We start from the raw sequence: 26045 nt of genomic DNA, 5'->3' as shown, positions 1-26045 counted from the left end.
AAGTAAGATACTGTAACAATATGAGATAATCAAGGGATAGCAAAAAAGATGAGAGATAACATAGTACGTTAAGGACAGCAGTCACTCATTATATGGCTTTTGTTTCTATATCCTAGAGGTCCTTTCATTTAGCGTCATACTATATGGCCTTATGTATCTAGGTTTTGCTCTATTGCAAATCTCTGCTAGGAGAGCCCAAGGTTTCTACTGATTATGACAAATGAGGGAAACCATTGAGCCTATCTTCCTTTGAGTCTGGCTTACTTCACTTAATATGATTTTTTCTAAGTCTTTCCATTTCCTAACAAATGGGGCGATGTCGTTCTTTCTGACAGCAGCATAGAATTCCATTGTGTACAAATACCACATCTTGTTGATCCACTCATCAACTGAGGGACATCTGGGTTGGTTCTATATCTTTGCTATGGTAAATAGCAGCAATTAATTATTAAATAATTTAAAGATCTTAGAAATGACAACGCTATGGACACAACTACATAGACATAAAAATTTGCAGCTCTATAGACATAATGTTTTGATACATAGATTAATATGTATCTATGACATACAAACCCTCAGCCTAATTTCAACTATGTTCTAAAATCTAAGTGCCAGTGATTGTATATAGAGATTCTCTTCTTGAATACTTGTTTGTTAAATATGTCATTTGAAATATGATGTAAAAATCAATGTTAATAAATTCTTTAATAAAAAAAAGATCTTAGAAATGAGCACTAATTTGAGTTACGCCAGTTCCAATGAGTTCAGTAGGAAGGGAACATTTTGGCTCAAGCAGAGACTTTCGGAGCTACCAAGAACTCAGACTGTCTTGTCTTGTAGATTTCTCACTTAAAGAAGAATAAAAAAGCCACTCGTCCAACACAAATTTATGGAGCTCCAGTAAATAAAAGGGCAAAGGATAGAACTGCTGTGGAGAACTGAGGATGAGAACCAGAAGCCTTCTCTTCCTCACTCTTAAGAGGGCTCAGGCAAAGCCTCTGTTCTGGTGTAAATTAACCTGTCTTCCTGGTCTCAGGTTTACTCAGCTATGAAACTGACTGTAGCTTCAAGCTCGGGAAGCTCGTAGAGTACTAAATGAGGTATCGCTTGGGACAGCTGTCATGATATTTGTGTGTGTCACCTATGGGTCTGGTTTTACCCAATCACAGAGCTATTTCTTAGCTTTTTCTAGATACTTCCATATGGTTCATAATACGTTAGGAGCCAGCAGGGGAGTTTCTATAAACACGTGGATTTGTCTTCAGATTTGCTTTTATGTAATCTTTAATTTTTGCACGTATTAAGGCAAATTTGGGATGAGTGTGGTAGCTCATCCTGTCATCTCAGCTGCGTGAAAAGTAGAGATGAGAGTATCTCTGTTCAGGGTAAAATTAGTCAATGAGACCCTATCTCCAAGGACACGTCAGGAGGCGAAGTACACATCTAGCATCTAGGTAGGGAGATTGTGATCCAAAGCCACCCTGGGCACTAAAGCAAAAGGGCTGGTGACATTGCTTAAGTGGTAGAGCATCTGTCTAGCAAGCAGAAGGTTATAAGCTCAACCCCCAGTGCTGGAGACAAAAAAAATACCTAAAAGTAATGTGGGGCCTGACCTCAACAGAGCTACTGTTGGCATCTTTCTCTTGACCTCATATGGGATGTGAAGATAGTTGTTTGGCTATTTCTTGCCAGTGCAGGCTGGCTGAGCTGGTTATAGGGTCTGGAGAACAGATGTTGCCCATCCTATCCTTTTCCTAACTGTGACATCAAACCTCCCATCGCTATATGCCCCTCTCAGACGAGGCTTCTAAACCGTAGCACTTTCTAGAAGCATCCAGGTCTTAAACCCGCCCCTCTTCCTCTTCCCAGTTGCCAAGGCCAATCTGTCTCCTCCTGTCTCCTGCCAGCGTTAGTCATCACCTTCTCTGTTCTAGCATGGCTTTGTGATTTGGGCGACCCTCAGCACATAAAATGACTTTCTGAACTCTCTCTACAGAGCAAACAGCTGGCCCAGCATCTCTATGAGAGACCACACTCCTCCTCTCACCCCCCCCATCTCCATCCTGTCCCTAGGACCACTCCCCCTCCCTCCCCATGAGACCAGCAGAGAAATGAATGAGCTTAGCTGGAGACAAGGAGGAGGTGCTCTAAGCTTTCTCCTCTTCTCTGCCTTTGTACCCTGCAGGGCTGGGTGCAGTTATGGTGTAGGCGAAGGGGCACTATGGGGTCTGATGTCCACTTATACCTCAGCCTCCATGAAACAGTATTCTGCATTCCAGACTGCCAGTCCCCAGATGAGAACATTTGCCACTGCAGGCATCATGTTGAGGTCTTGTCCTGGAAGTGACCCTGTGCATAAAGAACTGGCACCAGTACCCAGTGTTCTTTCCTGCCTGAAATGTTTGGATATTGGTTGACAATTCCATCTGTGGATCTGACCAGAGGAAAGTAGGGATGAATCCAGCTAACTTGTGAATGTGTGTTGTATGGGTACAGACCCTTTCGGGGAATAATTCTTGGTTAAACAGTAGTTTCAAGTTCATTTACTACAAATGCATGGAAGACTGCATATAGTCAGGTGTTGGTAGTTCATGCCTGAAATCCTAGCTAGTCAGGAGGCTGAGATCTGAGGATTGAGGTTCGGAGCCAGACATATCCAAGACTTTTATTTTTAACCAACAGACTGGATGCATGGTTCAAATGGTAGAAACCCAGCTGTTCACCAAAAATTTCAGCATGAGCCTGAGACCCTATGTTCAAGCACCAGTGCCAGCTTAAAAAAAACAACACAAAGAGGCTGAGTGTGGCACTCACCATGTGGTGCAAGGTGTCTCTGGGGGTGTGTTTTTAAATTGTTAACCCTCTCCTCCCCCCCCCCCCCGCATGATGTGTGTGTCCTTAGCTCTTGGCATTCAGGGCATCCAGATGAGGTCATCCACTTGGGTCTGTTTCCTGAGCCTTGATCACTTTGTGACACAGAGAACAGCGTCTTCTATTCTTAGAGAGAGCCTTCAAGCCTAAATGCTCCCGCCTGGCCCCAGGCCCATCCTCCTTCCTCCCCACCCACTTTCCCCAGAAACATCTCTTTTCGTGGTGGAAAATTACACTTTCACAAGCTGCATTTCTTTCCTCACACCAAGCATATTCCCACACAGAGACCAATTCTGGAATGATCTCATGGGCGAATCACGCATTATTGGGCTGTTTGTAGGAGCTCCTTCAGACAAAGATTTTGGTGTAAGCTACGTTAAGACTCCTTCATTGTCTGCCAGCTGCCCTTGTGGGATGGCTTGTCCATGAAGTGCTGAGGGAGGGAGGAGGGTTTCTAGACTAAAAGCGACTTTGATTTCATGTTTCTTCTGTTCGCTGTGTGCCCTGTTCACTGGCTGTGAGCTCTGGAGGTACCACTCTGATCAGCTGTATTGTGTGGGAAGGGGCAGTGTGTTGGGTGATTCTGGCACTATCACCATGACCAGAGTTAGTCGATATCAGAGAGAAATGGATTCTTTTGGCTCTGGTTTTAGAAGTTTCAGTCTATGGCCTGTTAGCCATCTTGCTTTTGGGCCTGAGGAGAGGCATTATGTCAGGGTGGGAGCACGTAGAAAGTGACTCATGGACCACTTGGCTGGCATCACAATATCCCCTTCAAGGTCATGCCCCTTAACTTATGACCTTCTGAAGCTTCCATCCCCTCTCAGAAACATACAGATGATGGACCAAGACTTTAGTAACCCAGATCCAAACGCCAGCAGGCAGCAAATGGGGCTTCTTTAACTAAGATAAATACTTGGATCATGGAGTCCTAGAGTAGACATGTAATCTCTTAATTCAAATTAGTTCACAAGTGGTATTTCCATCCCTAATCCAACTTTCAAGCTTTGCTTTGTGTGCAGCCACCTCTATTTCTTTTGAAGAGTCTAGAAATCCTGTTAATATTTAATTGGCTCTTAAATTATTTACACATCAAAGTGTTTGAGCCATTGTTGTCCTTTAAAGAGCAAGTACCCAGTGGAGTGGCTGGATGGCGTTTGAAGGGTTTAGGCTTAGGACACCATTAGAGAAATGGTTAGATGCCAGGACAGCCCCATCTTGAAAGCAGAAAGCACTGGAAAGTAGTTCATTGGATCACATACATTTTTCCCCTATCTACTTCACAGGAATAAAGTATTTAGATTATATTTTAGGAGAAAATATTACTACATTAATCATAGTACCTGGGGAAAAGGACCATACCTGGGAACTTCTTGATATTTAGCTGGGAATCTTGTGTTCCTGTCCAGTTCAGTGCTATGCATTATAGTTCAGTGAGCAGCCAGCTGGGACTTCGCCAACAGTGTTGGAAGAGGAAATGAAAAACCACTTTGCTTTTCACAAAAGATGAAGTCAGGAGTTGGCCATTTTATGGTTAATAGGGTCCTAGGTAACTCCCACTTTGGGCACTAGAATATGTGGATGACCTGTCAGCTTTTGACCAGATGACTTCAGAGTGGCGACATCACAAACATTTGCTTTTTTATTCAGTAGAAGCCAAGACTAAGAAAAGGCCCAGGAGGTTTCATACCATGAAATTGCAAAATAAATTGTGCTGCCATCTTATAAGGGAATATTATCCTCCTTAAAATGAACCAACCTGTTTCCCTGCTCCTTGCCTACGGGTAGAACTACTTCTTGGCTGTCTCCCAAATACACTTTCATCTCTTATTTTTAATTCCTCTTATTATCCCAGACCTCCTCCCCCAATTCCCCTGCCAGCCACCACTACCACCTCTCCTCCCCCCCCCCCCCACTCTGCTATTGACCAGGTTCACACATCAGACTTTGTAAAGGAGGAAGAGAACAGGAAAGAAAACAAGTCTTTGTGCTGGACTTGCAACTTGCACTTGTTGCATGTCAGGACTCTAGCTGCATTTACGGGTAATGTGTGCATGTAATGATGTGCAGAAGTTAACAACGTTCTGAACGAGAACTGAGCTCCTGTAGGAAAAGCCTTGAGAACTTGTGCTGTACCAAGCTACAATGGCAGCCAGAGCTATGGGCAATGAGGAATGTCTGGAGCTCCTCCCCCGCCTCCACTCCCCCCCCCCCAACACACACAACAGTGGTTCAGCTCCAGCCCCTACAACCTGCCCAGCCATGTTGACCTCTGAGGGCTCTAGCATTTGCACCTAATACAATTTAGAGGCACTGCCCACAAGTGGTTATTTGAACTTACCCTTTCGTTTTTAAGAGATAGAATAGAGGGGCTGGGAGTTTGGCCTAGTGGTAAGAGTGCTTGCCTAGCATGCACGAAGACCAGGGTTCGATTCCTCAGCATTCCACATACATAGAAAAAGCCAGAAGTGGTGCTGTGGCTCAAGTGGTAGAGTGCTAGCCTTGAGAAAGCCCAAGGACAATGCTCAGGCCCTGAGCTCAAGCCACAGGACTGGCCAAAAAAAAAAAAAAAGAGAATAAAGTAATATCAAGCTATAGTTGGGGGGGGGACAGAAATAAGCCTCCAGGCTTTTCCAGTAAGTTGAAGCCCAATTTCAATATGTTCTTGGACCATTTGCCGCTTTTCTGGTACTAGGAGTGGGGATGCTGGCACGTGAGTGCATAGATAATTTTATTTTTATAACTGACCTATGAGAATTCCCCACAATGAATCTTAGAAAATGGAGATTTGTATCGCTCTCCCCTGGGACTTCTGCTTAACTACTTACTAGAAGTTTTTTGTTGTTATTATTTGTTCATTTGTTGTGCCAGTACTAGGGCTTGAACACTTCCAGCCTTTCGGTGGTAATTTGGACTTTCTTGCCTGGACTGGCTTTGAACCAAGATCCTCAGATCTCAGCCTCCTCCTGGGTAGCTAAGACGACAGCATGAGCCACCAGTGAGTGGCTTTGTTAGAAGTTTTAAAGGACGCTTGTGTGGGAAAACTCTACCACCCATGCCTCCTTTCGGCAAGCAGCTTCCCACGTCTTCAGGCTTCTGCAAGGCACAGCCCTCCCTGTCTTGCCTGCTCTGCACTCACATGTAAGGCCTGGGCAGTTGCCTGCAATATTAGAAGACATAGTGTACAATTGCTGTTACTGTTACTGGTGTCAAATGTGGCCAAAAGGTGATTTCCTGAAGTTTGGATTACTGTCAGGTTGTAGCACCAGTGCTTAGCAAGAAAAATGAACCCAGAGAAGTTTTCAGCATCTCTTATATTTTCAGATGCAATCTTAAGTGTTAAATATGGTACCCAACCACTGGAGCTCATTAGAAAAGGCCTTTCTACTTCTGTTCTCTTCTGTGAAGCAGCTATGCAAGTAACTATCGGTGTGTACACATGTGCTGTTTTCTCACACCCACTCACAGATGGCAGCAAGTCTTCTCCCTGAATGCAAAGGAGGAAGGGTTCAGGTAAGTGGGACCCCCAGGCACCACAAATCAGTCAGGATTCGGGAGTACTTGTGACTTTTTTAATCAAAGCAGTAAAGTTTTTCAACTATGAAAGTAGCAGCTGCCATCGCACCAGCTAAATTGCAAGAAATACCTCACTTCTGATTGGCTCCATGAGGAAGATTTTCCTCTACCCCTCCCCCTTCACTCCCTGCCCCACACCCAAGGCTAAAGGAAAGCTCAGATTGTTAATCCAGAGTGGCACCCCTCCACTGCATTCTGCCAGATGCTGTGATGGAAGGCCTGTTGGTGCCTGCAATGCCTTGGACTTGGGGGTTGTGTGCGGATCACTGCCAACAGGCAGGCCCACTTCTCACATGTGGTCTAGGAGTAGTGATGGGGCACGGGGTGATCTTCCTCTCCTCTGAGTAGTCCGGTGGCATCATTTCTTTCAGTCTATGGAGCCTATAAGGGAAGCACTTCAGAGGTGGCAGGCAGAAAGACTATCTGAAAAATGAACATGGAGGCGCCAAGCCACATCATTAAACTAATCCTATGTGACTGGGTGGGGTAGGTGGGAGTGACCGGTGAGTGCAGCCACCAGCGGCTACTTAACACTTAAGATTGCATTGGGTTAGACAGGGGACTTCTCATCTGCTGGGAGACCCCCTTCATCACAGGGGCGGGGCGGGGGGGGGGGGAGCTGCGATGGTCTGCCCTGAGCCAGGCACAGCCTCCTCATCTCACGCAGCTCAACTTGAGCTCTCTGGAAAGTAGAATAATAGGGGAAAACCCAGCAGGAAGTGTGACCGCAGTGTCACACCAATTCTCCAGAGAGAGGATGAGGTGCAGCCTGGCTCGGCCCAGTCTTCCACATGATCCCGTGTCCTGAGGCGCTCAGACAATCCACTGGGTCTCTGAATCCCCGCAGGGCTGAGGGTGAGCTCATGGAGAAGAATCTGGGACTGGATGTGAGCACATTTTGTATTTTTTTGTTCCGGCTTCGTTTCCCTTGGGAAGAACATGGAGAAAGGCAGTATGGGAAGAGACATGGTTCGTTTGCTTTTGTTAACTGTAATGTGTGCGGCTCACAGTAAATGGACAACTGTCAGGGACAAAGCCTGTCTGGCAGAGAAGAATACTAGTATATATGAAAGTAGTTCTGCTCAGAACATTCTTGAAGGCTTTCTTTGGATGACTTGCCTATTCTGGCTAAGTGTTGACAATGTCATAGTCTATGCTGAAATTACCTGAAGTCATTTGTGTTCGTAGGGTCTGAGCAGAAATACTGGGGGAAGCACACTGATTAAGAGCACTCAGGGCTGGGGGTGGAGGTGTAGCTCAGGTGGTAGAGTGCCAGCCAGAGGAGCGAACAGATCAGTTACTGAATTCAAGTCCCAGTCTCAGAGAGAAAATAGCAATTAGCATTAAGAAATGACACTAAAAAATTACAAATACAAAGATGGAAGGCTTGGGTAGATGGGTGGCTTGTTTGCTTGCTTTGTTCTGCATAACTGGTGGTGGGTTTGCAGATGGCAGTGCCAAGGCTTCCCAAGAGACTGCATTCCCAACCATACTATGCACTTAAGGGTTATCAGAGATCCATTCTATCTTGCAATGTCATAGATGAGGGGGCAGCTAAACAGGATCCGAATCCTGGTGTTCCTCTACATATGAAACAAGCCTTCTTTATCTCTCTCCCCCCCACTTTTCCTCCCTCCCCTCCCCTGTCTTCCCCTAATCCATCCCTTCCCCCTCCCCTTCTCTTCTCCTTTCCATGTTCTCTCTCTCTCTCTCCCTCCCTCTCTCCCTCTCTCTCTCTCCCTCTCTCTCTCTCTCCCTCTCCCTCTCTCTCCCTCTCCCTCTCCCTCTCCCTCTCCCTCTCCCACTCTCCCTCTCTCACTCTCCCTCTCCCTCTCACTCTCATTCTCATTCTCCCCCTCCCCTCCCTCTCTCATTGTTACAACTCACCTGTCTTGCTTAGGTCTTGGCCCCTGAGTGTGGCGCCTCTGTGGAGGTCTCATAGTAAGAATGCTATGGTGAAAGGTGGCCCCTTCTAGAAGCACTGAGTACTATAGAGATAAAAGGTGGAAGCCTAATGTGGCTGCAATTTAGAATTTGTTAGAGGTGACTTAAACCTCTGGCTGCCCAGGTTCCATCTTCTACAGGTTGCTTTGGAGTGGGAGCTAGACCTCAGTAGATTATAGGAATCCTGGACAATGCTCACTCACATTGAGCAGAGCTTGAGAAACTGCTGGAAGGAAGACCATTCTTTGACAAGCACATCGTGACACACTGGGAACATTGGATACAAAACCAATCCTATACTATCTTGATGACCTTGGCAAGCTACTTTCCTACTCTGGACCTGTTTTTCTTTTCTTTAAAATGGATTATTAATAGTATTTCCTGTCTAACAGTCATTTTTGTCTTATTATGGTTAATATTGAATCCAGGGCCTTACATATGCTAGGCAAGCACTGAGCCATAGCCTAGCCTTTGAAGTTATCTTAAATTAAAAAATAAATAGAAAAGTCTTTAGAAATTGCACAGTGCTATGTAAGAGGCTTAGTATTCCTGGGGATTATTCTTTTATTGAAAAAACACTTCTTTTCTTGGGCTTGGCAAGGTTTTTGGCCTGAATATTATGGTATCTTTTAAGTGCCAGCAGTGAAGATGGGCATTTAGGATATTAATTGCTTCTGTCTGGTAAAGGGAGTGGTTTCATCTAACAGCTTTCAAAAGAACTCGGCATCCCAGCATCCTGGGCTACATCTACACTTCTTGGTGACTGGCTTTCTCTTGCTGGGTGACTATTGGCTTCTGAATCTGGCTTTCATCTTTATGCTTGTGAAGGGAACAAGATAGAACATCACTGACAAACCCTCAAGAAAGGAGAAAGGGACGTCTCGCCCATTACAACCCCCCCCCCCCATGGTCCTTGCATCAGTGTGACTGTGGTGTCTCATGCAGTCAGCATCCTGTTTGGCTCTTTGGGAAGCATGCAGGAGTATTCTCCGTTTGGTTTGTCCTCTCCAGGGATCTGAAGTTGGATGGAGGGAGACAGTCAACAGGCACCATGAGCTTGAAAGAGATCATTGGTCTGGAAGGTGTGGAGCTGGGTGCTGACGGGAAGGTAAGACTGCCTGCTTTAATCCCCAGGCATTTGCAGATGCCTCAAGGCAGAGGCAATGGGCTTAGACCACGAGATTCATCTGAGAAGAAAGAAACAAAGACTAGGGGCAGATTTCCAGCCATGTATGCCAGCCAGAGTAGAGACAGAAATTCCACTGAGAACCCCCCTGGTTTAGTAGCAGTGGGCTGGGGGTTCCCTGGGTACATGCTTGGTATTTCTCTGTCTATAACCATTTATAGCAGCTTGTGCAATACCAACACACTCATGCACACACGTGCATATTGCAGGATGGACTGGGTGGTTTGAGCACCCTTCATGTTGGACCAAGGTAGTATAGGATTGAGTGTCATAAACAGCATCAACTAGAGGAGCAAGAAAGAAGCCCACTGTCCTTATCAGAACTCTTCTGGCCTGTTTTGTGTATACAAAACACAAGGCCAGGCATGGTGGCTCATGCCTATAATCCTAGCTACTAAAGAGGTTGAGATCTGTGGATCACAGTTCAAAACCAACCCGGGCAGGAAAGTCCATGAAACTCTTAATTGAAATTAAAACCAGGGGGGGAGGGAACTAGAGTTCTAGAGGTGTGGCTTAAGTGATAGAGTGCTGGCTGTGAGTGAACAAAAGTCAACACCCTGAGTTTGAGCCCCAGTACACACACAACAGAGCATGTGCCCTTTGTAGGTTTTAAAACCATAGCACAGCACCTTGTTGTCCAACATGTTAATATTTCTGTCCTATAACAAGAACAGGTATTCCAGCTTGGGTCAATTAGAACTATATGTGATCTCAGGTCCACATAGGTGAGGTTTTGCACAGTGATACCAAAGTAAACTTGCTTTGATGATTTTTCAGATCTCGTTTGAGAACTGTACACTTAAAAATATTAGACAGCATTTGAAATTGCAAGATAGCTTGGTGAGAATGCAAGGCTTCACCTTGTCTGGGAACAATCGCTGATACATATTTTTACCTTCACCTTTTAGACAGTTTCTTACACCCAATTTCTGTTACCCACAAATGCCTTCGGAACCCGGAGAAATACCATAGACTCCACCTCCTCCTCCCAGTTTCGTAATCTGAGCCACCGCAGCCTCTCCATAGGCCGGGCCAGCACCCAGGGGAGCCTTGACACAGGTAACCTCAGCCTGGTGGGATGTGGTAATGTGTCTGCAGTGTGGGTGGGGTCACCCTATGGGGACTGGGGGATAGACAGATCTCAAGCCATGTCATCTCACAAACAGGCCACAGGTTATCTTTCCAGAAAGAAAACTGGGTCCCACCAACATGGAGAAAGCCTAGGCCATCTGCCCTAACTTTTCCTGACCCCTTAGTTCTTCCTTCACCCAGTTATATCCCCCAGTATCATGATGTATGGCTGAACCCCGCCAAATAATTGGGCCTTAAAATGCAAGATCAGGGTAGGAGGTTTTGTGTGTGTATGTGTGTGTGGTTATTATAGTACGTGAGCAGAATCAGCCATTGAAGGAAGGTTTGTGTACTTCCATAAGAATCAACATGAGGGACAAAAACTCCTTAGGAAGCCATAATCTCTGTTCTCAGCAATTCCAGGTGAGTGAGCTGTTCCCCAGGTCAGTTGGCCTCTGTGCTAATACCACTGGAGTTGTTTATAGCTGTGTGTGTTGGTGGCTGCTATGGTTTGAGTTCATTGCCACGTAGTGGACTGCCTGGAAGCTTTCATCCCAACTTACACTCCTGGGTGGTGCAACCAAGTCTCATAATTGGTTTCCAAGTTTAGAAAATGAGCTTTCTCTGGGTTGTGCTGAGTCTCCAAAGTTCTGTGCATGTGGTCGGCTGTGAGACGTTTTATGTTGTTCTGTGTCCGGGTTTACTAAAATGGAAAATGTCAGAATGGTAAGAATTCATTGAGCTTGTTTGTGAGGGGATCCACCTCAGTGAAAAGCCAGCTTTAAAAAAAAAATGCCAGCAGTGTGACATTGAGCCCTATGTTCTGAAGCCAGCCTGTCTTCAGAAACTGTACCTAGCAACCTCTGCCGCAGGTGGTCCAGAGCCCCTAATTATCATTCTGCATGTGATCTGCAGGTAGTGACCCTGGAGACTTTATGGACTATGACCCAAATCTCTTGGATGACCCCCAGTGGCCTTGTGGCAAGCACAAACGAGTTCTCATCTTTCCTTCTTATATGGTGAGTAGCGATGGATGGATAGATGGTTGGTTGGATGGATGGATGGTTCACTCATCCTAGCAGCCACAGATTGGGGCTGTCTGAGGCATCTTGTTAAAGAGCTTTCAATGGAAGTAACTTATGGCAGGACCAATCTGGTGTCCAGGATTCTGTAGGTCCCCTAGCCTGCAAACATTACTTCTGGGTATTTGAGAAGATTGGATTGCCAGTGTGTGTGTGGAAACTACCAGCTCAGGCTGGGGTGACCGGGATCTTACCCACTGACAGACCCTGTGAGGAAGACCCACCCATCAAGTAGAGCCGGGTCTGCTCGCACGCCAACCGATCCTTTGGCACCAGGATGGGGATGACAGAATTATCTCTTGGGAAAGTGAAAGTAGGACACTGTGGGTGTTAAATGCAAACGCTCTCCTTGCTGTTTTTACTTCAGACTCTTCCTGTTTTTCCCTTTGAATAATTTTAGTTTCTGCTTTTGTTTGACCATTTTTCCCGCCGCCGATGGCTGCTGTTTCTGCAGACCTCAGGAGGGCCTGCTGGAGCCCTGTGTACTTTCTCTGGGCAGATGTGCTTTGATTCTAAGACTAGCAGAGCAATGGCTGCTGTGGGGGGAGGGAACAGCCAGTGTGTCGTGCACAATAGGAAGACTGCCAACACAGTGTGCCCTCTATGCTTTTTTCCCCTCTTGCCAGGATGGCAGGGTGGGCAAGCTGATTTCTTTCTCCTCTGGTTCCCTCACTCCCAGTGCTCTTCACACACTCACCATGCTTTAAATAGACTGTCCTTGTTCTGGAGAAGAATCCCAATTAACTATTAACCGGAAGTAGAATTGTTACTCAAGTAGAAAGCTAGTTTTGAGAAAAAAAAGGGACAGTACCCAGGCCCTGAATTCTAGCCCCCCCCCCCACTTCCTCTTTGTCACCTCTCCCTCCCTCCTCCCAAGTAACTGGCTTAGAGTCTGAGGCTCTGAGTTAGTTGAAAAGACAGGAAGTGGCCATCAGAGGCAACAGCTCTTGGCTTAGGCCTCTTTTCATGTAGACCTTTTCGGAACATGTCTGCACATTATCCATGAGCGGTAGAACTATCCCCAAGGGCAGGAGGGAGGGCAGTTGTTTGGGTCTATAATATCTAGGTGACCAAGAGGCAGTGAAATGCACTGCTCCTCACTATGGGCGTGTTTTGTCTGTGATAACACTGACTTCCCCTTGAACAAGCCGGGTAGTAGGCCAGTGCCAAATCCAATGGTTTTAATGATTTCGGTGTGAACTTTGAGGTTCTGGCTGTGGTGAACATGTGTATGTCCATCCATGTGTGTCTGCCGTAGTGTTTTGGACAACTTTCCAGTTTGAATATATGTCCTGTCCTCAGTTTATGTTCCCAGATGGGTCACTTGTATGGGCTGTGCAGTCTGTGCTGCCGTGAGAGTCCATGTTTTAGAGACTGTCATTACTGATCTGATTTTCCTGGTCAGCTCTGGGAGACCGCCATCCTTCTAGCCTGGCCACAGATGTCAGGACTGTGCTAAAGGCAGTAGATGTTCTATAGGTTATGTAAGTTGTCAACAATATCTGTGACAAAAATCTTTTCCCTGCTCCTCAGAACCCACAGAAACAGGTGTATTTGGGCATTTATACTGAACTTAGTAACAATATGGAGCTTTTGGTCTGTTTAGTTTTGTGTGCTAGATAACAGAATTTGTATACTCAGCAAGTTTGGTTGCATCTCCAGTGTGCCCGGCTCCCAAGGTATCTCCTTGTCCAGCAGACAATCCCTGCGACCCTTATGCTCACCTCCTGTGGTGCCTTCCTTCCTCCTCCTCCAGTCCTCCTTTCCGTCCTCCCCAAAGCCACTGTTCTTCTGACTTCTGCCTCTGTGTTTAGTCTGACCTATTCTGGAACTTCATATAAGTGAGATAGTTATGTACCTTGGTTCACACCTTCTGAGGTTGACATGTTTGGTTGTTTTCTTCTGTGTATGCTAGAGGTACTTCCACCCCCACTGTTGAGGGGCGTTTGAGTTGTTTCCAGGACAGGTTATGACAAACACTGCTGCTGTATGCATCCTTGCCCAAGACTTTTTGTGGGACTATATTTTCATTTTTCTGGGGTAAACCCCTGGGTGAATGATGGGACTTGAATCATAGGATATATATTCTCATTGCTTCCATAGTTCAGTCATGCCTAAAGTTGGAAAGTTCTGGAGGTGAAACCTGTGGTTTAGAGTGGAAATGGTACCCTTCTTAAAAGTGGCTTTGCACTCAAAGTGGCAACATCCATGCATGTCACTCCTATGATAGGCCACTGTGGGAGATAGACCTTGAACTCTGGCAGGAGTGGAGACCACATTGCAGCTGCCCCTGTGGCTTGGCCTGCCAGGGTTCCAGAAGATGACCACAGAAGGTGAACATGTGCTCATAGATTCTTTCAGAGAGGTATTTAGTGTGTGGCTGGAGGGCAGGGGGCCTCTGAGTCATAGCCAGATGCTTCCAGCGCTCTGCCCTACCTGGCATATAATTAAATTGCGCTAGAGCGTGGTTATTTATCATTAGGATGTGGCAGGTAGGGTAGGTGGTGGTGGTTTCCACTTTCTTTCCTCCCTTTGTGGGGGTGGAAAGCAATGGGGAGGAGAGAGTTGCATTGTTGTAAGGCCAAAAAATTTAACCCATTTCCAGAGAGACATCTCCTTTCTTGCTTTGAAAGAAGTCCTACTGCAAACCCTCCCTGATACCTCTGTGTGTACACACCTCAGAAAACCATCTGCTGGTTTGGTCTCCAGCACCAATTGCCTGCTCTTTTTATGTACTTCCTAAGTGCTCATGGAGAAAGCCTGCCCTGAATCCCCATCCCTGGCACTGTGGAAAAAAATCTTTTCAGTACACTATGAGATACTCAGCAGGGGAAATAAAATGACTCCGTAAATGAAAGATTAAGTTGAGAACTGATAGCTCATGATTATAATCCCAAAGATGATGATCTGAGGCCAATCTAAGCAGAAAAAGCCATAAGACTGTTCTCTAAAATAACCAGCAAAATCTAGCCTGGAAGCATGGCTCAGACGATAGAACATGAGCCAAACAAGTCAAATGAGCACAAAATCCCTGAGTTAAAATCCCCAGTATTACCAAAAACACAAAAGGAAAGTGAATTCAACCTATCGTGTTTGGTGTTACACTCCGTTTTGTTTTAAAGTTGGGTTGATGGCGTAGGCTTACTTTGCTTGGGCCCTGAAAAGTTTCAGACTGCCTGACACATCCATTTGGGAAGGGGGCTGCCTTGAGAAAATGAATGCCACCTTACAACAGCACAATTGCTGGATTTGTCCAACAGTAACACACACTGTGGTTTTTTAAATCAATGGGTTTTTGTAAAAATGTCAAGATGAGCAGAATCTATCAATACTTTCCCTGATCAATGCCTCAGGTAGCATGAACCTCAAACCAGTTCATATCAGTGAAGGAGCTGCAAGACTGCTCCCCTAAAAAGGGAGAAAAAGTCAACCTAGAATTCTAGGTTGCAAATTTGAGGGGTAGAAAGAGCAGCTAATGCAGCCGCAGGCTGGGTGGGCGCTCACTCAGTCCCATCGTTTGTCATTACTGTCCTAGAGAAAAGGATTAAATGCATAGAACAGCTGAAATGCCCATCTGTTGGTGGTTGGAGAGATTTAGTCCAGTGCCGCCCCCTGTTTAATTACCTGAACAAGCACAGAACGTCTGCTTTCCCAGTGCCCAGCTGAGCTGAGCTTGCTGAGGACTCTGGGAGAAGTGCAGTGGAAGCGGCAGGGTTGGGGGTTTGCAGGGCTGCTGGTGGAGGATCTGCCCACTTCATGGCCTTCAAGTCCTATCACAGGTACAGGAGGGAAAATGAGGCATGGAGAGAAGATGTGTGTCTAAGTCCCCAGCTAGCACCTGGGTGTCGGTTGTCCGGAGACTGAAAGGCAGTCTGGTGGGAGAGAGTGGGGGGGGGAGTGGCTCAGGCCCCCTGGAGAACAGCCTCAAAGTCTGCCCAAGCCTGCTCCCCTTCAGAACTACTTGTGAGCATTCCTGTGGAGGATGGAGGCCAGAGCTCTACCCGTGCGTGTGTGTGTGTGTGTGTGCATGCGTGCACGCAGGGGGCATCTTTCCCATTTCTGTTCAGAGCACTGCTCCCCATGCTGTCCTCCAGATCTGCACTGGTGCCTATGGTACCCCTTCCTCTGCCACTGTGCCCCCTCTTTCACAACACTACAGTCTGGACTGGGGGCTGGCATTCAAGTTTGGTTCCTCAGAGGCCTCTGCTCTCCCTCATGCTGAGTCCAGCTAGCTATGCAGTAGGCTTGGGAGCTTCTAGTTTGATAACCAGAAGTCGAAGGCTTTTCTTGCAGAGTATCCATGCCCCTACCAGACCTTTGTTTCCAATATCTAGCAGGGCAGGCCAGGTAGGGCACCTTTGTGAATGGTGTATTTTTCCCAGCCAACTTTCTTTCCCTTCTTTTTGTGCTGAGCACACAGAGCTTCCCTGCATCCAGGCAGCTTTGAGGAAGTGAGGTCAGGTGACACCGGTCCAAGAGCATGAGCGCCACCTCTGCACAACGCAAGGGCAGTGTGCTGAACTACCCATCCATCAAACACTGTGGCCTGCTGCCTGCTTCAGCTGTAGACGGAGGGGAACCCTTCATGGGGCGAATCTCTGGTAGCAATTAATCAGACCAGGAAAGGACCAGAGCCTGGTTTAATTATACTGTAAAAGTGTTACTCTGGCAAAAACCCAGGCATTGCAAGCTTGCACTCATATAACTGGAATATAGTAAGTAAGCAAGCTCATAGCATTGGGCCTTGGTTCATCTAGTCTCTCTCAAGTCAGAGTGGCAGTGGTGGTGGTGATAATCTCACCTGCAGCTCAGTTCCCCCAGACTGCTTCTTCCCTCTACGTAATGGCCTCTGTACTCCAGAGTACATTCCTCGTACCAGCTGTCCAAGCCAGGTTTGGCCTTAAGATGCTCAATGTTTTCAGGAGGGTAGATTATCTGATTTTGTGTCCCCAGCAGTTAGGTCTGAACAGGACAAGGCGCAGCCCTGAAGATCAGGTGTTCTCAGAAGCCAGATAAGGAAATGGAGGCCCAAGTGCTTAAACAGGTTGCACTTGGTCACGTGGATACTGCTCTCAGCAGAGCTGGGTTTAAGCTCAGGGGTCTGGCTCAGAGTGGCGAGGACAGCAGAAGCACTGAAGAGAGCCATGGCTGTAAACCAAAGAGGCAGGGAAAGGAGGTTCTCATAAAGTCCTCCCTCAGACCAAAGTTAAAGCTGTGCCAGCTCTTCTTGTGTGGCAGAGTTGGGGACCCAGAGCCTCACTAATGACAGCTATGCATCTGAACGGAGCTGTAAACTACTGCAGTGGGCAGACGGCTCCCCTTCTGAAGATGTCCTCACCTCCTTAGATACCTTAGAATGAGTCGGTCTTTCCTGGGGCAGAAAGATCATTGCAGATGTAAATTAGTCAAGATGAGGTCAGACGTGGTGGGACGTGATCCTGTATGATCGTGGCCTCATCCTGCCTATGGTGGTGACTAATTCCCCAATGCCTCTTCAGGCTCCTGGACTCGGCCAAGCCCATGTTTTGGCCATGGTCTGACTTTCCACCTTGTGCCATGTTTTTCGAAGTTGTGAATTGGCTATAACCCTCCAGTGTCATTCATATACATAACCTTTACTACATAATGACTTCTTTCCTGCTCTGTTCTAGACCACAGTGATTGACTACGTGAAGCCCTCAGATCTCAAGAAAGATATGAATGAGACCTTCAAGGAGAAGTTTCCTCACATTAAGTTAACACTCAGCAAAATAAGGAGGTAAGGGAGGCTCGCAAAAATTGAACTTTCCCCTGGACCCTTCCCCAACACAAACTAAGCTCAGATACATTGTACAGTGGTCCAGCCCATAGGCCCTGTCCAGCAAAACCTCTCCTGATGCTGGCTGGGCGTGGTAAGAGTGTCTCGGGCAGCAGGACAGAAAGCCAAGCATCTGCCCCCTAGTGAACACAGTGGGGGAGACCTGCATGTAGCTTCCCAGGTCAGGGAGACTCAGGTTGTGGAAGAACTCAATCAGCTGAATTCAGGTGTCTGCTTTCTCAATCATAGCTGAAGAGAGCCAAGTCTATCTTAGGGTATGAGATAACTTTACCACACCATTGTCCACTGGGAAATAGCAACAGCAAGGCTGTCTCTCAGGAATCCTAAAGCAGTCCAGAGACAAGCCTATATATACCATTGAACTGATGGGATTGGCTTAACGGTGACCCACTCACAATCAGTGAGGAGCTGACTTGTGTTGGTGCAGTTTGCACCAACAGGAGAATCCCATTAGGGAGTGGAGAGGGAAACAAGCCAGGCTGTATAGCCACTGATGCTGGAATAGGTGCCAACATCAACACCAGTATGAGTCCTCATACAGGGTAGATTCTGACATGTTTCAAGCCCAAGAATCAAGAAAACAAAGTACTCACCCTAGTGTCTGAGAATCTTATTGATATTTGGCAGAGGTTAGAGCAGGTTCCTGTGCAGTTCCCTCTGACTTTGGACAGCACCTCTCCTAGCCTGCATGGTGTTTCTAGGACATCTGTGTGCACTCAACTGAGTCCTTCCATGTCCCGTATTACATTCATGGTGCCCAGGCTTGTCCTTTGTTATTCTGGACATGGCAGTTTGGCAGTGCTTGGGTCTGGGGCAAGAAGAAAAGTAATCGTGGTCATGAGGGATGGTGGCTCACCTCTGTCATTCTAGCTACTCAGGAAGTGGAGATCTGAGGATCACAGTTCAAAGTCAGACCCTGGAAAAAAGTTAGTGGGAGACTCTTACCTCCAATTAATCATCAAAAAAAAGAAGAAATGGAGCTGTGTCTCAAGTAGTAGAATGCTAGCACGGAGCACAAGAGCTAAGAAAAAAGGACCAGAACGTGAGTTCAAGCTCCAGTATTGACACACACACAAATAGCCCAAGTAAACATGGTCTAGACAGCCAGACCAGCAGAGGAGAGCCCCTGCTCCCGTGTCTGTTTTCACTAGTAATGCAGCCTGCACAATCTGGGGACTTTGTTCCATTTTCACCTTCCTGGGTGAGAGAGGCTTTCCATATAGAGCCGTCATGTTTTGGGGCCCCTGCACCTCCTCAGCACTTCAAACGGCATTGCTCCCTGCTTCTCCTTCCCTAGTCTGAAACGAGAGATGCGGAAGCTCGCCCAGGAAGACTGTGGCTTCGAGGAGCCCACAGTGGCCATGGCGTTTGTCTACTTTGAGAAGCTTGCCCTCAAGGGAACACTAAACAAGCAGAACCGGAAGCTGTGTGCAGGAGCCTGTGTGCTGTTAGCAGCCAAGATTGGGAGTGACCTCAAAAAGCATGAAGTCAAGCATTTAATTGATGTAAGTATATGTTTAGCTGTCTTACAATAGAGGGAATGTTACACTTGGATGAGACGAAAGAGCCCCAGCATTGGGGCACCAGAACCCATTCTTAAATGCCGTGGGTTTGGAGTCATTCTCTCCACCGTGACTGCTTCAAGGGATCTTGTGAGCATCTGACAGGCACCACGCCTACCATCTTGTTCTTCTCCCCTTTGGGAAAGGCATGGTTTTGATGGGTTGATGTCTCCTTTAAGTGGAAAGTCCCTCAAAGCAAGAAACCCTTCTAGGGTAGATATGTGAGTATCTGTTTAAATTTTTTAATTTAAAATGACAAGCAGTAAAGCTAACACTGTCATTCAGGAGTTATCATTAAATAATGTTACTCACCCCTCCCAAGAAGCAGCATAACTTGGGACAGCATAACAGAATACTGTGCTCATTTCTTGTGCTTGTAAAGGCTGGCAGAGCAGAGGTCAGAAGACTAGCTTCTTCTCTTCCTGATGAGGCCTCTTCCTTGCTCACAGATGTCTTCCATGGAGAGAGAGACTGCACTCAAATCTCTTCTAAGGACACAAATCCCCTCAGAAAGACCCCTCATCCTCACTGACCCCACCTGAACCCACTGCCCCCAAGAAGCCTATATCCTAATACATTATATTGCCATGTTCTGGGTATGACATACTGGGTATGATGTGGAACTATTAGGTTAGGCCAGGAGGCTATGAGCAAGATCCTATATTATAATTTCTACAGAAAGGAATGATTGCAAGCAGCGCAGCTCTCTGGTTATTGAATACATATTCAGGAGGTGGTTTGCGAATGTGAGCACTGGATTCATTGGTTTGCATTTTTAAAAGCATGCTGGCGTGGAGTTGTTCACAGAAGCATTGGCTAGGAAGGGCAGTTACTCTAGGTCATCAAGATTTCACAACATCTCAAAACAGCATGCTAAGGATGGTTACACAGTGTTCCGTACATCCCACTGCCCGCTATCTTTAGTAGCAGAGAAGAAAATGCAGAAAGGGAGCTAATGTAAGGACGCCATATTTCAAGAAAAGCACACATGCATTTTAAGTTTGTGTGCCTTTCTGAGAGGCAAGATGAAGCCTCTGCTGTCCCTCCCTGAACACAAATGAGTCAGCTTTGTCCAGCACATCTCCACGTTGCTTCACCACTTTGATTGTCCTGTCACAGACTTCTACTCTTTACTCAAGCAGTGGTAGCCTACCACTATCATATGCCTCATTCATCTCACATCACCCAGAAGGGAAAGTACAAGGCAGTAAGACACTAGCAGAGTGAACATGTTCCCATAACTTTCGGTGCAGTCTGTCATTCTGTCGTCAGTGCCTTGTTTATAAATTAAACTATCATAGTATGCAAAACACCATACATTTGCAGGGTCTGGTACTATCCATAGCTTCAGACTCCTGCTATGTGACCTGGAAAATACCGCCCCCTTCAAGATAAGATGAATTCCTGTGTATTTTTTGCACTAACGATAAAATTATCACTGACACACATTTAAGCATGGTGAATATATCACACAGCAAAAGCCCATTGTATTAAAACTAAATCTCTAACAGTCAGGTTTTGGCAAGCAGCAAAAGATCCTGTCCCAGTGAGAATCTGAGTGCAAGTCAACAACTAACTGTTCTGTTGGGGAGATAGCTTTTGGCTTAATGAGAAAGCAGAGTGGAAGCTGGAGCAGACTGTTGTAACAAAATGAGCCCTTCCTGTCCTCCCTTCCGTTCTTTCCAGCAGCCTCTGCTGTGTAGGAGATGCTGTGGATGTGGAAGCACCTAAGCAGGGCTGGGTTCCCTGTGAGGAAACTGAAAAGCCTGAGTTACAAGCTAATCATCTCACCCGGTTCAGGACTCACGTGGGGTTGCTAGGGGCGTGGTGAGCTACTATGTTAGTTCTACCTCTGTCCTATGCAGTTGATCCAGTTAGCTTCTGTGCCAGCATTGTAATTTTCCATCCACATGACCTTGGGCAAATGATCTTGACCTCTGAAGCTTGTATTCTTATCTGTAAAATGGAGATAAAAGGAAAAATCAGCCAGTGGTGATGGTTACAGAATTAGCTGAATCTCCAAGGCAGACCCAAGGAATAAATGCCTCGGGACTGAAGTTAGAGGTGCAGTGGTTGGCTCTAGGGAAGTAAGCAACTGAGACAATGAAAAGCTTCTATCTTGGTCTTGGAGTCGAGTTCTCCTCCTGGAATCGGAGTGGTTACCATGCAAACAGGCGGCTGGGAAGGGAGGCCATCCTCTATCCTTAGGCACGCGCCCGCTTTCACTGTGAGCGCAGATGCTGGACCCTGCGTGTCTTAGCCTCTACCACCCCTGATTCTTTGTAAGTCACCAAGTCTTTCTTCAGACACAGATTTGCCAGTGAGTTCTCCATCAGCATTCATGAGCTGATAAAAGAAATGGTGCTTGAAGGAAACTGAGGCTTGTCCTTTCAAAAGTGAACACACTTTTTTTTTTTTTAAATGCAGAAACTGGAAGAGAAGTTCCGGCTGAACCGACGAGAACTGATTGCCTTTGAATTCCCAGTGTTGGTGGCCTTGGAATTCGCACTTCACTTGCCAGAACATGAGGTGATGCCTCACTACAGGCGCTTGGTCCAGAGCTCCTAGCACAGGGGCCACGGCCCTCGGACCTCTTCCTGTGAGCAGAGAAGCCGCACTCACCACTACAACTGCAGAAGCAGAACTGCGACTACTAAGCTGCTTTTCCTCTCTGGGTGTTCATAAAGAAGAGTTTCAGGACTAGAACTTCAGGGCATCTTTGGCCAAGCTTGCCAAGGGGAGGAGAGCTGTTTACTACTGAGAATAAGAAAGAGAAGATGCTTGCTGAGGATGGCTGAGATCCACCCAGCTACCCGAGAGCAGGAACTCATACCTGCGTTCGGGGTCTCACCCTCCTCGGCCAGGCACACAGCCATGCCAGCATAAATGCTAGAGCCCCATTATCTAATGGCGAGGATGGGGGTAAAGGTGGATATGAAGGAAGGATTGTGAAAGGTCTTCTCTTGTGTGTCAAAGAATGTGCCAATCTGTTTTTGTACCCTCGTTGGAAGTGCACTTTCCCCAGAGGCACATGGGTGTGAGCCTTAGGAATGTGTAAGTGTCTCAGACATGCCACGTCCAGCCTTGACCCCCAAAGCCAGCTTCTCCTCCCTCCTCCCCCACGCTTGCTGGAGAGGGACTTTGGCAGTAATCACTTCTGAATTGAGATCCTAAGCTCTTTGGAAATGACCTTGTTTCTGTGACTGCTTCTGACCCCAACTGGGCAAAGAAGACAGTTTAAGTGGTGGACAAATCACAAAAGCGTGGAGTACAGCACGCTCTGTACCTTCCTCCGTCCCACCATGTGCATCTGTTTAACCCGCACCTGCTGCCATGGAATGACAGCAGGGGAGGTACACGCCCCTGTGTATATGCCTGTGCTCTATGTTAGAGTGCATAATAAGCACATTCATTGTGCTGAATATATATGTGTATAGATATGTATAGATGTAAGTGTTTTATAAAAATCTGGTCTTGGGGTAAGACGCATGATTGGTGTTTTGTGGCTTTTGCAACTGGGACAGATGCATTCAAGCTGTGGTTGGGTTGAAGGATGAGACAGGGGCTCTTATTTCCACATACTCAAGGTCCTTAGCACAGAAACCTAATTGTGGCTTGTCATGACACCCTAGGACACCCGTATCCTTGTCACCACACGTTAGAGGTACAGCCGTACTGCAGAAAGCTTGTGACCATTAAAGAGAATTAAAACATGTTATGGTTTTCTATACATACAGGTTCATGTATATGTAGATTGTCTAACCAGCCATTCTGGCCCTCCATGGTTAAGCCCACGGCCTTTATCCTTCCCAGGTGAAGCCATAGATGGATGCCACAGCCCTGGACAAAGACAGGGAAGGGGTGCAGATATACATGGCTCTCACCTAGCAGAGCTCAGAGGAATCCCACAGAATAGGGTTTTTTGTTTTGTTCTTTTTTTTTAGGTAGAATTTCATATTGTTGCCCAGGCTAGCCCCATGTGATCCTCCTGCTTCAACCTCCGAAATAAGACTGTAGGCAACCATACCTGGCTCCTACAAGATGGAGAAACTCCAGCCACAGCTGGTGAAAGAACATGGCCTGCTTAGCTTCTCCCAGACTCTTAGATTTAACTGAATTTGCTGCTAAATATTTTGCTAACAAATTTTTGTAGCCAAGAATCAGTTTTAACTTGGAGATTTTGATGAGTTTTTGCTATGTGACTCATTTTTTTTAAAGGAGCACATACCATTTACAAAGAATGCACAGTCATCCAAAGCTTCTATCTATTGACCCACAAATGCTGTTGACCTTTAATATGGCTCCCTATGGGGAGCCATCTGTCACCTGGGCCTTTGGCCAGTGCCCACAGCGGGGCACTGTTCTGAGAAGAGCTCTGGGTAGAAATGGCCCAGTGACCTCCTCAGCACCCAGTGGCATATTCATATGTCCTGCCAGGCCCGGGCTAGGTGTTTAGAGAGTGTTTAAGTCCTTCCTTGAGCCTTGAAATCCGGCTGGTATTCTTGGATTTGGGGTGAGTTGTTTGTCCTATGAGATGAACTCAAAAGTCACTGGTCTTCTAAAAAGATTCAGTTGTATACGGTTTTGGCCAGTGAATCAGTGGAGTAGGGAGTTGTTTATCTGGCTAGGAAGGGTGTCTTACTGAGAAGACAGTTTGTATGCAGATCTGCTTTAGTGTAGATAACACCAGTGTTCTGGTAAACAGATGAATATGAAGGACACTGGTCACTTGCAGTGCCAGCCCTTGATGCTCCAGCAAGGAATCAAAGGGAAAGCCTGAGCTTATGGGACAAGAGAGTCCCTAAACCTGCTTCTGGAAAATTCTGAGGCTTTGCTTTAAACCTCTACCACAGACAGCAGTTCCTTGTCCTTCTAGGCCCTGCCCTTTGTCAGGACTGCCCTTAAGCTTCCCTCTCTAGTTCTCCAAATTGACATTTGGAGAACGTTTGAGGAAACACTGGCAGGCCTTCTACCTGGATCTCCCTAGAGCTGGCCTGGAGCCTGGCTCCTCTCCACTCAGCAGCCTGGCAATTGAGAAACAACAACAATAGAAAACCAAACAGAAAAAGTGGTATCCAACCGGGCCAGTGTCTACCTCCCACCAGTCTGCCTGTGCCAGCCAGCCCAGCAGTGCATCAAGTTACCACCTTTTCTTTTTCCCTTAAAATCCCTGTTCAGTCATGAGGTTCACACAGGCACCAGTGGCTCATGCCTGTAATTCTACTCAGGAGCCTGAGATACGAGGATCACAATTCAATGCCAGCTCAGGCAACAAAATTTATGAGACTCATCTCCAACTAACCATCAAAAAGCTGAAAATAGAGCTGTTGTTCGAGATACAGTACTAGCCTTCAGTGAAAAAACTTAAGAGATCACCCAGGCTGAGTTCAAGCCCCAGGATCGGCATGTACACACATTGAAGTCCATACCAAATGAGAATATGGTTTGTTTTCTTTGGCTTTTTCTGATCAAAAAAATTTTGTTATAAGCCAATAGGCTCTATGTGGAGCTGTCACTCCACACACAGTACCACCACCTTAGTGACGGAAGCAGGAGACGGGATGGAGGTTTTTCACTTATTCCTTCCTGTCCCATCACCCCCCCCATAGCACATGGGACTGTTTATTTTTCTTGCTGCTGAATTCTTAGACATTTCCTGTTCAGTGCTGAGTGGTCAGCCACCTGCAACCTCATGAGAACCTGGGCCCTTTCTGCCCCTTTTGCCAACTATGAGCCAGGGAATTCAAATAGACTACGAAGTTCCGGTGTTTTCCACCCAGTGAAGGAAGAAACCTTTGAAAGCAGTAAGTTAACAGTAGTGTCTCAAGGCCTTCTTCCTGCTGAGGAGAGATGTAGCCAGTGCTCCCCAGCTCGCATGGCTCCAGGGGAGTGCCGAGGGCCAGAGAAGGGACTGCTCAAACCTGCCGTTATGTACCTGTTCTGAGCTAATACCAGCTTAGGCAAAAGGTAGCTTTAGAAGTGCAACTGAGAGCTCAAAAGCTGGGAAACCATGAGCAAATGGAACAGTTTCATCACCTCCATGCACAAAAATATTTAGGTCAATTTATAAAGCAATAAGGACAGTTCTGGACTCCCATTTGGGGCGGGGTGTGGGGTGTTACTGAGACATCACTCGACTGGCTGCCTCCCTCAATGCTCAGTGTTTTCAGATGCACAAGGCTGGAGGGGTAGACCTGTAGTATACTACGCCTTGGTAAAACCCAGGTCTCGAGCACAGAGCTGGCTCACATGAATCCCACCTTTGCCAGTGTGGGTGCAGGCGATAGGGAGTAAGGCCTATGTCCCAGGAACTCCAGAGCTAGGGAGTATTCTGATGAACTCCCCCAAATGGCTTTGGGGATCCCGTGAGTGAACAGACCTCCTGTTTGCTACATTTACTGCAGTAGTTCTTCCACTAGGTTCGTGGGGCTTCTGGAAGGAAGACAATATAGCTAATAATCCAAACTGGGGCCCAGCAACACAGTTCAGAAGAGAAGCTGAAGGCAAGGCCAAGATAGAGTGGGAAATCAGTGCTCAGAAATCTGCCCAGCCTTGAGTCATGGGGTAGGATGAGTTGTTGGGTCTCACAAGTGGAAAAAAAAATTCCCACAGCCGATCAAAAGATGGGTAGGAATGAAATCAGGGACTTTTTGTTACCAAGATATCTAGACAGACTGGTGAGAAAGCAGAAACCTCCAACTTCAATAGGCAGATAAGCTTGAAGATGCAAAGGAGGGTAGGGGACAGGTTTGTATTCACCAAGCAGATCACGCGTGCCGCCCATAATGTTCGCTAAACACAGGTGGCTCACGCCTGTAATCCTTGCTACTCAGGAAGCAGAAATCTAAGGATCAAAATTTGAAGCCAGCCCAGTTAAGAAAGTTCATGAGACTTCCTGTCAACTAACAACAACAACAAAAAAAAAAAGCTGGAAG

The 26045-nt window shown here is 46.7% G+C and overlaps 1 protein-coding gene and 1 long non-coding RNA gene across 3 annotated transcripts in view; one reads left to right on the top strand and one right to left on the bottom strand.

Annotated features, from left to right (window-relative positions):
* The window catches only part of Cables1 (Cdk5 and Abl enzyme substrate 1), a 91669-nt gene extending 68829 nt beyond the window's left edge, over positions 1-22840 (top strand). For both annotated transcript variants that reach the window (XM_090353343.1, XM_090353342.1), the window contains 6 exons: positions 9403-9499; positions 10486-10636; positions 11564-11667; positions 17382-17488; positions 18846-19053; positions 21538-22840. In XM_090353343.1, the coding sequence (XP_090209469.1) occupies positions 9403-9499; positions 10486-10636; positions 11564-11667; positions 17382-17488; positions 18846-19053; positions 21538-21678 (808 nt within the window). In that variant the 3' untranslated portion in view covers positions 21679-22840. The remainder of the gene's footprint in view (positions 1-9402; positions 9500-10485; positions 10637-11563; positions 11668-17381; positions 17489-18845; positions 19054-21537) is intronic.
* LOC150049840 (uncharacterized) lies at positions 18202-21060 on the bottom strand. The gene is made up of 3 exons (XR_016538830.1): positions 20961-21060; positions 19423-19598; positions 18202-18356 (listed from the first exon to the last, which is right to left on the bottom strand). It is a non-coding gene; the product is annotated as an uncharacterized LOC150049840 (long non-coding RNA).
* Positions 22841-26045: the final 3205 nt, after the last annotated feature.

Source organism: Megascapheus bottae, chromosome 19 (assembly GCF_031878675.1).
Source record: "Megascapheus bottae isolate mThoBot1 chromosome 19, mThoBot2.hap1, whole genome shotgun sequence".
In the NCBI taxonomy this organism is placed as follows: Eukaryota; Metazoa; Chordata; class Mammalia; order Rodentia; family Geomyidae; genus Megascapheus; species Megascapheus bottae.
Note: the sequence above shows the minus strand (reverse complement) of the source record. Positions and strands in the feature narration are given on the sequence as shown.